Genomic DNA, 11,910 nt, shown 5'->3' with positions numbered 1-11,910 from the left:
ATGCCGAGCAATAAGGTTGATAAACCTGAGAAGTTGGAGGTCAGTGACCATGTGAAGGTGGTAGTGAGATGCCGTCCCCTAAACCAGGAAGAGAAAATGATGGGCCACAAGCATGCTGTCAGTGTGGACGAGAGTTTGTTGACCATAACTGTCAACAAACTTGAGACTCCCCACGAGCCTCCCAAGACCTTCACCTTTGACACGGTGTTCGGACCAGACAGCAAACAGCTGGATGTGTACAATCTCACAGCCCGCCCCATCATTGACTCCGTGTTAGAGGGTCACAATGGCACCATCTTTTCATACGGGCAAACTGGCACGGGGAAAACGTTCACCATGGAGGGTGTGAGAGCAAGTCCAGAAAACAGAGGGATCATCCCCAACTCATTTGCTCATGTCTTTGGCCACATCGCCAAGGCGGAGGGTGACACCCGCTTTTTGGTTCGTGTGTCATACCTGGAGATTTACAATGAGGAAGTGCGAGACTTGCTGCGCAAGGACCAGATGCAGAGGCTAGAGGTGAAAGAAAGGCCAGATGTTGGTGTATACATCAAAGACCTTTCTACTTGTGTGGTGAACAATGCTGACGACATGTACAGGATCATGACACTGGGGCACAAAAAACGTTCTGTTGGTGCCACCAACATGAACCAGCATAGCTCCCGCTCTCACACCATCTTCACCATCACCATAGAGTGCAGTGAGAAAGGTGTGGATGGAAACCAGCATGTGCGCACAGGCAAACTGCATCTGGTTGATCTCGCGGGTTTTGAGAGGCAGGGGAAGACTGGAGCCACAGGACAGCGGTTAAAGGAAGCAACAAAGACCAATCTCTCTCTTTCGACGCTGGGGAACGTCATCTCTGCCTTGGTGGATGGCAAGAATACACACGTACCCTACAGGAACTCTAAACTCACCCATCTGCTGCAGGATTCACTAGGAGGAAACTCCAAGACCATGATGTGTGCAAACATAGGCCCAGCAGACTACAATTACGATGAGACCATCAGTACCCTACGCTATGCCAATCGGGCCAAGAACATTAAGAACAAAGCCCGGATCAACAGAACTGGCCTTAAATGTGTAGACACATTTAAGGCCAGTTCTGTAGACCCGGGCCTTAATTTGGTAGCCACATTTAAGGCCAAGTACGAGGAGGTTGGCCCGCTTGGTAAAGGGGGCTATGGAACGGTCTATAGTGGTTATCGGAGGTCGGACGGTTTGCCTGTTGCAATAAAACATATTCACAAGGTAAATGTGCGCTACACACTAAGGCTTCGGAATGGTAAGTGGCATCGGGTTCCACTGGAGGTGGTACTGCTGCAGAAAGCAGGAAAGGGAGCTGAACCCAGGTCAGTTGGTAGCACTGTAGCCGTGACCCTGCTCGACTGGTTCGACCTGTCCAACGAGCTGGTCCTCGTGCTCGAGAGGCCCGTCCCGGCCGTGGACCTCAAAGCCTACCTGGAGGCCAGAGGAGGCCGCATCAAGGAACACAGGGCTAAGATCATCATGAAGCAGCTGGTTGACGCAGTGGCAGAGATTCAAGGCAAAGGAGTGTTTCACCGGGACATCAAGCTGCAGAACATTCTGATAGAAACGTGCTCCGATGCTCTGCGTGTACGGCTCATTGACTTCGGCTGTGGCTGCGTCCTGAAGAAAGGATCTTACACCACATTCTATGGAACCGAGGCCTACATCCCTCCAGAGTGGTATCAGCAAGGCTCCTACACAGCCGGTCCCACCACAGTGTGGGAGCTGGGGGTGCTGATGTTCAGGCTACTGGCTGGAGTTCTGCCATTTGACAAAAAGAGGCAGATTGTGCATAAAAATCCCAAACTGGGTGACGGCTTTTCCAAAAATTGTGAGGATTTTCTGAGAGGATGTCTGAAGAAGTGTGACTCTAGGCGTTTCACCCTGAAGCAGCTACAGCTCCACCCCTGGCTTCACCCTGGAGCAGCTGCAGGTCCACCCCTGGCTCGATTGATCAGGCCATCCTATAGAATGAGGAAAACTCTCCGTCCGTCTGTCTGAATAAATTTTTCTCCACAATGGGTTTATATATATACAGTATATATATGTGTTGGCCAATCATTCTGAAACTGCACATGAGCATTGAGCATCGCCATAGGCAGGGACTGACAGGACAGCCGATTTCCCATCTTCTATAGGGGGCACTGCACAGTGACCCACAATTACTCAACTGAGCATGCTCAGAATGCCGTCATCAGTGACACTTGGCACTGATGACATCACTCACTGATTACATCATTATAACATCACTCAATTGCGCAAGTAACATCACTGATGATGACAATCATCAAGGGCTCGAGTGACATCACTGGTGACATCTCCAATTGTATACACTGTGGGTTAGACCCACCCAGTCTGCTCAGCCAGGAAGGATGCCATCATCACTGATGACATCACTGATGAGATCATTGCTCGAGCGACATCACATTATTAGGTAATTAGGGCAATTACCTAATTAATGAAAAAATCCAGCTGTCAGGTCACCTGCACGGGTGCTCTTTACACTTCCTGAAAGTTTCAGCCTGATCGCATGTAAAACGGCATACAGTAGCTGTGGCCGCACAAAATTCTGCTCACACACACACACACACACACACACACACACACACACACACACACACACACACACACACAGAACCCCCCACCCCCCTGGGAGTTAGACCCACCCAGTCTGTTCAGCCAGGGAGGATGACATCACTGATGACATCATTGCTCGAGTGACATCACATCATTAGGTAATTAGGGCAATTACCCGATAAAAAAATCTGGCTCCATCAGGTCACCCGCACAGGTGCTCTTTACAATTTACCTGATCACACGTAAAACAGCATAGCTGTGTGGCTGGACAAAATTCTGCTCACACACCCACACACAGACACTTCTCATTCTTATTAGTATAGATATAGATACAGTAAGTGATATTGTGACGATCACCACGTCACGTCATTCAGGAGTTATCATTGATCAGATTAATGTCAGTCAAAAACAAAAGCCATTAAGACCTTAAAGTCGAGCTGAATCCAAAAATGACTTATTTTATTTTAGTTCAAATACCTGGGTATGCAGTGCACCTATTTAATAATGTATGCCAAAAAAAATCACAAAAATCTAATTTCTTTAGTTTTTCACACTTTTTCACATCAAAAGTTCATTTTTCAAGATTTCATTCATAACAGTAATCTACAGCTTGCTGACGTCACCTAGTACTATCAAATTTCTATCCCATTTCAACCAATCATATCACGACATGGCAGCTGTCAATCAAATCTTCATTTCAGGATAATTTTCTCTTCCAAAGAAAGAGAAAATGGCGCCTAGTGCCTGTCATCTGGCAGAATTCCTATCCCATAAACTAACTACTAACTTGGCCAATTGTATGTTGATATACACAATAAACTAAACTGTAATGCTTAAGAATGGAAAGAAATGTAACTGGCTCATTAAAACGCGCATTCCAGGAATATCGTATTTACAGCAATAGCGATAATCGCGCGCGCTTGAGAGCGTGGTTGTCAGGGGTCGCACCTCGGAGATTCCAGGCCGACGGGCTGCACTCTCCGCTCAGCAACACGAAGCAGCTGGCTGCCTGCGGCTCGCTGAGCTCCACTCAGCCACTAACCTCGCGTCAGCAGGCTCTTCCCGAGGAGAGCGCAACAACATGCTGAATCCCACTCGATTTGGAGGCGGAACCTGCCAGGATTGGCCAAAGCCCAATCCAGTCCCCAGAATTGTCAAATAAAATCATGGACATGATACTATGACCTGCCTCTCAACCTGTGATCTGACAAGTTATCTTTTCAGTCTGAAACGGACTCCGACGCACACGACGAACGGGTTCAGTTCGACTTTAAAGTTAATTTTAGGCTAAGCGAGCATGATAATGCTGCATGTAACATAAACTCGGACCGTAACCTATGAAATGTGATTTTTTTTTTGTCTTGTCATTTTTATCTTGTTTTACTGTCTATGTCTATATATTTGTTACCTTTGTATTTGAACTTGTGTACAATAAAGATAGTAAAAAAAATGTCATTCATTAACAGCTAATAGACTCATCGAGACGGCGATGAGTCTGCCTACAGACAGGAGGTTGAACGCCTGGCCCTCTGGTGTGGTCAAAACAACCTTGAACTGAACCAGCTCAAAACTGTAGAGATGATTGTAGACTTCAGGAAAAGCCCCCCTGCATTGCCCCCCTCACCATTTCCAACAGCACAGTGTCTACGGTGGACTCCTACAAGTTCCTGGGATCCATTATCTCCAAGGACCTAAAGTGGGAGGCCAACATTGGCTCCATCATCAAGAAGGCACAACAGAGGCTGTACTTCCTACGCCAGCTCAGGAAGTACAAACTGCCCCAGGAGCTGCTGGTACAGTTCTACACTGTCCTCTGCAACTCCATCTCTGTCTGGTTTGGCTCTGCCACCAAACAGGACAAGCGCAGACTTCAACGGACAGTCAAGACTGCAGAGAAGATCATCGGTGCCAACCTGCCCTCCATCCAAGACTTGTACTCCTCCAGAGTAAAAAAAAAAGGGCAGGAAAGATCATCACGGACCCATCTCACCCTGGCCACGACCTGTTTGAACTCCTCCCCTCGGGCAGACGCTTCAGAGCTCTGCACGCCAAAACCAATAGACGCAAAAACAGTTTCTACCCACAGGCCATTACTCTGCTGAACACCTTAAAACCACTTAAAACCACTTAAACCAGCCACTCACTTAATTTATGTTCATTGTTCACTGTGTTCACTGTAAACTCAAGCCTCGTTCACATTGAACGGCTCATATTTAAAATGCAATCCCTGTATAAGCCTTGTTTACAAACCTACGTAGCGTTGTTGCACTACTGTACATCCCCTTATATATTCATATATAAAATATATATATATAGATATAAATATATAATCTGTATAAACCTTGTTCACAAACGTTGTTGCACACCTACCGTACACTTTGACTGTACACTCCCTAATATATTCATATTTAAAAATAGCCACTTTACTACATTGTATATAGCACAGTCACCACATTGTATAGCAGTCACTGTAAAAAGAGTATTTTTACAAAGTATTTTTTACAAAGTATTCTTGCCTTGACTATGTGTAACCTTCTTTCTCCTTTTTTATTTTTCTCTATATGTGTGCACTTGTGTACTCTGTGTGTACTTGAGAGCAAAGCTAACCGGAGCCGAATTCCTTGTATGTGTTTGCATACTTGGCCAATAAAGCTGATTCTGATTCTGATTCTGATACATTGTTACAACCTTCTCTCCTATTCTAGATGTTACATTAGCCCTTTTCCAAACTGCGCTTTGTACCGCAAAATGACCGGAACGTGGTCTAATGCCTTCATGTGGGAAAGTTGTTGTTCCGGTATAAGCGCGACCCCGTCGTCGCGGACATTTCACCAGTTTCGAACCAGTCAGAAGAGCGGTATGCGCGATAACGGATACAAGTGAGAAACGGGTGCAGTCATTTTCCGCGACACCGGTCCTTCTCTGGGCGAGGTGTACACACGTTGCTTAACGTTCACTTCCAGCGTGCATCATCTAATCATTCGCGCACATCAAAGCAAACTACTTCCACATTTCGCTTTGTGCATTTGCTTTCTCTACATACATACAAGCGTTGGGCAGCTTGCAAGCCTCTGCCATTCTCGCTGTGTCTGTCCTGTGTGGCTGCTGCAAAGTGCGGAAGGACTGGTCTCTCTCGAGCAGAGAGGGGAGTTTTGCCGACCCCCCAAATAAGCTCCCCCCTCCCCCGCCCCCCAACATACAGGCAATTCCGCTGCTAGATTCCCACATGCGAGCGCTGAGGTGTGAAGGGAAATTCAGGGAAATGTCCGATATTGACTTACAGGTAATTTTCCGGTACGCATGTGGGAAAACGGCTATAGTTACAACCTTCTGTTACAACCGTCTCTCCCATTCTAGATGTTACATTGTTACAACCTTCAAGTTCAAGTTCAAGTTCAAGTTCAAGTTTATTCGTATGTCCCAGAAGGGCACTTTGGTTCACATCAGACAGTAGTGGATAATTACAACATCATTACTAGTTTGAGATTAGTAATAATGGCACACTTCAGAATTGAGATACATTATTACTAGTTTTAAAGTAATAAAGGCGCACTTCAATATTATACAATACATAAACATTTGTTGCATTATGTACAGATTCCAAAGGACCATCTACTGCCCTCAGCCGGGTCGCCACGTGCGCAGCGCCACCGTTGCATTAGCTCCTCAAACAACGCAAGTGGCTCGCTGTGATCAGCGCCAGATGGATGTATATCGGAGGAAGAGGGAGAGGGGGGGGGGGGGGTGGGGTGGATGGTGCAAGAGCTGAACAAGGCGGGGGGTTTGGGGGGGGGAAGAGCTCAGTTGCAGACGAAAATATCAGGAGAGCTGCGTCCTTGGCAGTAGAGAGTCCAGATTAGGATGAAATGTTTTGGTTGCCTGGAATTCCTTTCCGTCACACAGACCAGGGTCACACAGACCAGAAAGTCAACAGCAGGTGTCAAGTCTCTGATTGCCAACATTAGTTCATATTCTCCTTATTGCAGATCAGTGGAATTTCTCTGATATATCCAGATATAATCCATTTTTCACAGTTCAAATTCACAGTTCAAATTCACTGACCGCCCATCTCAATTTTCATGACGTCACAGCCTAGGGTCAATCGCTGTTGTCTTCCCGTGTCCCGTGGCGAAATCCGTCTGGGCAGAGGGTGGGGGTTCCCCGGACCCCAAAAGGTTTAGTTGATTTGCGTTGAGAGACCAGCTTATCCAATAAATCCATATTTGTCATTTCGAGTAGACAAATGCAAGTTTGCCCTGGGAGTTGTTGCAGGCAGAGGGAAAGAAGGGAGATAAGGGAGAGCGAGAAATAAAAGCGACTGCCCTGTTCAAGAGCTGGATGCGACCTTCTCTCCCATTCTAGATGTTACATTGTTACAACCTTCTCTCCCATTCTAGATGTTACATTGTTACAACCTTCTCTCCCATTCTAGTTGTTGAGTTGAGTTGAGTTGAGTTGAGTTGAGTTGAGAAAACTTTATTTATCCCCGGGGGGCAATTCAGTTTCTACAGTTCATCACCGTTGCAAGTAAACATAATGTATTTCATTTCGGTCACAAAATACAAAAATACATACATACACAAGAAGGGAAATAGGAAAGGAGCTCAGTGTGATCAGACCGAGATAGTGCATTTAGTTCCTCGTGTCCCTCCGCGTACATGGATCTGAGCCGCAAGGGTGCAGGACGCAACATTGTTTATACACATGTAAAGTGCATAGGGTGCATGTGTAAACAGTTGGTTTTAGAAATACATAAAAAATAAATAAAATAGAAAGTAAGATAAAAGGTAAAAAAATTTGCATACAGAAAAAAGTGCAAATGCTACGATACACAGTGTTATTGGTTCAGTGCCTACTGCATGCATACAGTCAGTGCAGTTTTCTACTTCTCTGCATTCAACAGCCGAATGGCTGAGGGAATGAAGGACTTGGAGTAACGGTTTGTTCTGCAGGAAGGTGCCCGATAGCGCCGTCCCAGCGGCAGGAGGGCAAATTTAGAGGACAGGATATGGTCAGGTTGGTCCATAAGACCTTTTGCTTTCTGAACCACTCGCTTCTTCCAAAGCGCGTTTATGTCACTCTGCTGAACTCCAATGATTTTGGAGCAGACTTTGACGATATTGTTAAGGCTATTTCTGTCCTTCACAGACAAACCGTTAAACCAACATATAAAGGAAAAAGTTATAAGGCTCTCAATATATGATCTGTAAACAGTGCACAGGATCGTTTTTGACACTTTGAAGGAGTTAATTTTCCTTAATAAATAGATTTTCTGTTGGCCTCTTTTAACAAGAGACTCTATGTTTGTGTCAAACTTGAGATGCGAGTCAAACACTGTTCCCAGGTATTTATAAGAATCAACAATCTGGACGTCTTCACCATGAATGGAGCTAGCGACAGGGTCAGCTTTCTTATTTCTAAGATCGATTATAAGCTCCTTTGTCTTTGATACGTTAAGATCAAGGAAGTTCTCATCACACCATTCGACAAAATCGGGAAGGGCACAACCGTGGTTCGACTCTGCCCCCTGGAGGAGCGACAGGAGTGCAGTGTCGTCAGAGTATTTGACTATAAGGCTGTTGTCCCTGTTAGATCTGCAGCTGTCTGTGTACAGGATGAAGAAGACTGATGAGAAAACGCTGCCCTGTGGGGAACCTGTGTTAGAAGTTGAAATACCAGACATAGAGCCATTTACTAGGACACGCTGTGTTCTATCCGTTAGAAAGTTTAAACACAGGAGCGAAAGTTGATCAGGGAAATTAAAATATGATTTAAACCTCTCTATTAGAATGTGGGGCTGCATTTTGTTAAACGCTGAGGAGAAGTCAGCAAATAGAATTCTGGCGTGAGATCCAGGTTTCTCTAGATGTTCATAGACTTTGTCGAGGATGAGGAGCTTGGCGTCCTCCACACCTTTGCCAGTTTGATAGGCAAACTGAAGTGGGTCTATCTTTTCAGCTGCCAGGGAGATGATCTCCTCCTTTAAGATTTTTTCTAGGTTTTTCATCACAATGGATGTTAATGCTATCGGTCTGAATTCGTTTAGTTCTCTAGGATTCTTTACCTTAGGAATGGGAATAATGGTGGACTTTTTCCAAATAGAGGGGAACTGACATTGGTCAACACACATCTGAAAGAGTTTTGTGAAAACCTCTCCACAGATGGTGTCGGGGCCTGCTGCCTTCTTTGGGTTTGTTCTTTTAAAGAGGCTAGTTGTTACAACCTTCTCTCCTATTCTAGATGTTACATTGTTACAACCTTCTCTCCTATTCTAGATGTTACATTGTTACAACCTTCTCTCCTATTCTAGATGTTACATTGTTACAACCTTCTCTCCTATTCTAGATGTTACATTGTTACAACCTTCTCTCCTATTCTAGATGTTACATTGTTACAACCTTCTCTCCTATTCTAGATGTTACATTGTTACAACCTTCTCTCCCATTCTAGATGTTACATTGTCATTGGTGCGGAGTTCCTCCATTTGCATAGTATCATACCGGGGAGCGGCCTCTCCCTCCGTTGACGTTTGGTTTGTAACATTACCAGTATTCTCTGTCTGTGACATCATCAGTGATGACATCAGACATTGTGGCATCGGCAGTGATGTCATAAATCCTTCCCTGCAGAGGCTATAAGTAGGACCGTAGGAATCACTAGTGTTTGCCTTACTTGTGCACACTCGCGTTTTTGTTTACACCACACTTGTTGCAATGGCGACCATCACTGAACTGAAATGCACCATGAGAGAAGCGCTGGAGTCCCACGGCGTCCTGAGCCAGCTGAAGGCTCGCATTAGGGCGGAGGTGTTCAACGCCCTGGATGCCCAGACTGACCCTCGCCCGCCGCTGTCCCACGAGAACCTGCTCATCAACGAGCTCATCCGGGAGTACCTTGAATTCAACAAGTACAGATATACTGCCTCGGTGCTGACTGCAGAATCAGGCCAACCTCAGGTTCCCCTGGACAGACAGTTCCTGGCAAATGAGCTGAAAGTAGCAGAGGATGCAGGTTCCAAATCTGTGCCCCTTCTGTATGGCTTGGTGTCCCATTTCCTGAGCAGTAGTGGTGAAAATGGATGGAAGGTGTTTCTGCGGAGCGCCTCTCTCCCAGCAGGCGCCACTGCCAGCAGCACACTGCCTGGACCTGAAGCCTAACATGATGATGCACTGGGTACGTTTTGCACAGCGTGGTCCAAAAAGCTGCTTCAGCACTATTCTGGATTATTGAATCTCGTTGCCCGTAGAAGCATGTTGTCCTGTTTGCACATTGTATCATAAAGTATCATTTTCAGCCATTAAGTTTGAATTTTGCTAAGCTGAATATGAATGAAGAAAACACTGCTTTTAAAATGTTACCAAATTATGTTCTCGTTCTATTCTGATTTTAATGTGTGGCTTAAACAATAAGTTGAATATTAAATTCAGTCAGATAAGGTGCTTTCGGACCGCAGGAACCTTTTCATAAATCTAGGAACAGTTGGGGGAGCTCTCCCCTTTTTGTTTTGTTCACAGGAAATTGGAACCATAGTAGTTCGTGGAACGCTGTTTAGAGGAACCGTTTTAGCTTCTACTCCACAGTAGCTACGTTTCCAGTACAACACGATTTTCAGACGGCAGCCCGTCTTTATTGTCACACAACACACTACAACACATGCATGCGGCCACAACACACACTCATGCTGACGGTGGCTGGTGAAATATGTCCTCTGCATTTGACCCATCCAGGCTTGTCCTTTCCTCCAGGGGGCAGGCCAGGAGCAGTGGTCGCTATTTCTTTCCAGCACCCGGGGACCTTCATTGGACGATCATTGGACCAACTTCAGATGTTGTCGTCACTGGTCAGATGACGATCTTCTGCATGTTTTTAGTGGGGGCTTATGTACGGAGGAACCCCCTGGGGGGTACGGGGAGAACATGCAAACTCCACACAGAAAGGCCCTTTCGACGAGATAGCCCACCTGGGCAGTAGGCACTGAAGATATGGGGGGGTCACAACTCCAGCCCACAGCGTCCCAGGTGGGAATCGAACCCAGGACCTTCGAGCTGTGAGGCGACAGCGCTTACCACTGCACCACCCCTACAAGAGGAACCTTTAGTGACTAAAGGTCTAAATCAGTCTAAATCAGAGATATGCACGTATTTACAAGTGTCACAGAAACATTTCAAAGCCACCTACCAAAGCAGAAGGGTTTGAATGCTGACTCACAAGCCTGAGGACAAATTGTCGATGCAAGAATAGATCGATAGATAATAATAGATAGAATAGATAGATAAATTTCACAAAGGAGTCGATGACATCACAACAGAGGGGGGTGATGTCATCACGCATATCTGGTCACAGATATCCACAGCTGGACCAACCGACCAACCATCCGACCAACCTACAGAGTAATTTATAGAGCTGCTGGCCAGCGTGCCAAATTTCAGCCTCCTAATAGGGCACAAACGGTGCCCGCTAAAGCGTGGTGAACCTTTTGTGGACCGACCAACGAACCAACAGAGTGACTTATAGAGCTGGACCATTGCTAGTCACAGCTAAAAATGTAATCCGGTAATTAACTACCTGTTAAACAATTTAATCAGTAACGTAATCCAAGTATCACAATGTAAAAAATAATGTAGCCTAACTGATTAGGCTACTTTCTGCTGCTCCCCAGGAGGACATGAAATGATCAATAATAATCAAAAAAAGTCCTGTAATACTAATTTCAGACCTTATGTGTCGGTTACAGCAGACGTTCAGCCAATCGAGCCTATCTGGTGTCGCCTGTTTCTCATTAATAATAATAAAACTAAGAACGAATCAGCGTGACATCATGGCCGCCCAGAAATGCGGAACCCCAGCAGTTAACGCTAAGTTGTGCCAAACAAACATTATCTCAAAAACTATACATCACATCGCTTATATTTGGACATTTCTGAGTGAGAGCAGAAAGCTCACAGGTCTGATGTATAATATAGCTACGGTATGTATACCGTATTAAAGTTGTGTGAACTGTCGCAGTTTTTAAAATGATGAAGTGAATTTAGTAAAAAGCACAGCCTGCTAGAGTGAGACACTCAAGGCTGGCTCCATAAGGTCCCATTATAAAGTTGCCCCCAGTAAGCCGTTTGTTTACCAACATTGCTCTCTCGTATAACATTATCCAGAATATCCAGGGGAAATATTTCCAGAGAGGCATGGTGGCACAGTGGTAGCGCTGTCTTCTCAGCAAGAAGGTCCTGGGTTTCGTTCCTGCCTGGGAGGCTGTGGGTGCTGGGGGTGTGTCCCTGTCCTCAGTGCATGTTGTGTATTCCTTTA

General features: G+C 45.6%; 1 protein-coding gene and 1 pseudogene across 2 annotated transcripts; both read left to right on the top strand.

The window, feature by feature from the left end:
- Window positions 1-8,226, top strand: LOC310788599 (kinesin-like protein KIF3A pseudogene; annotated as a pseudogene). Its single transcript has 3 exons — window positions 1-1,892; window positions 4,244-4,512; window positions 8,222-8,226. The product of its transcript is annotated as a kinesin-like protein KIF3A pseudogene (transcript).
- Window positions 8,227-9,320: 1,094 nt separating this feature from the next.
- LOC310788598 (centrosomal protein 20-like) lies at window positions 9,321-9,764 on the top strand (the record flags this gene model as incomplete). The annotated part of the gene is made up of 1 exon (XM_083650128.1): window positions 9,321-9,764. The coding sequence occupies one exon, from the start codon at window positions 9,321-9,323 to the stop codon at window positions 9,762-9,764; it is 444 nt and encodes a 147-aa protein (XP_083506254.1).
- Between the last annotated feature and the right edge of the window lie 2,146 nt (window positions 9,765-11,910).

Source organism: Poromitra crassiceps (assembly GCF_964638095.1).
Source record: "Poromitra crassiceps genome assembly, chromosome: 13".
NCBI lineage: Eukaryota > Metazoa > Chordata > Actinopteri > Beryciformes > Melamphaidae > Poromitra > Poromitra crassiceps.
The sequence above is the reverse complement of the archived record's forward strand: the minus strand, read 5'-3'. Positions and strand labels throughout refer to the sequence as shown.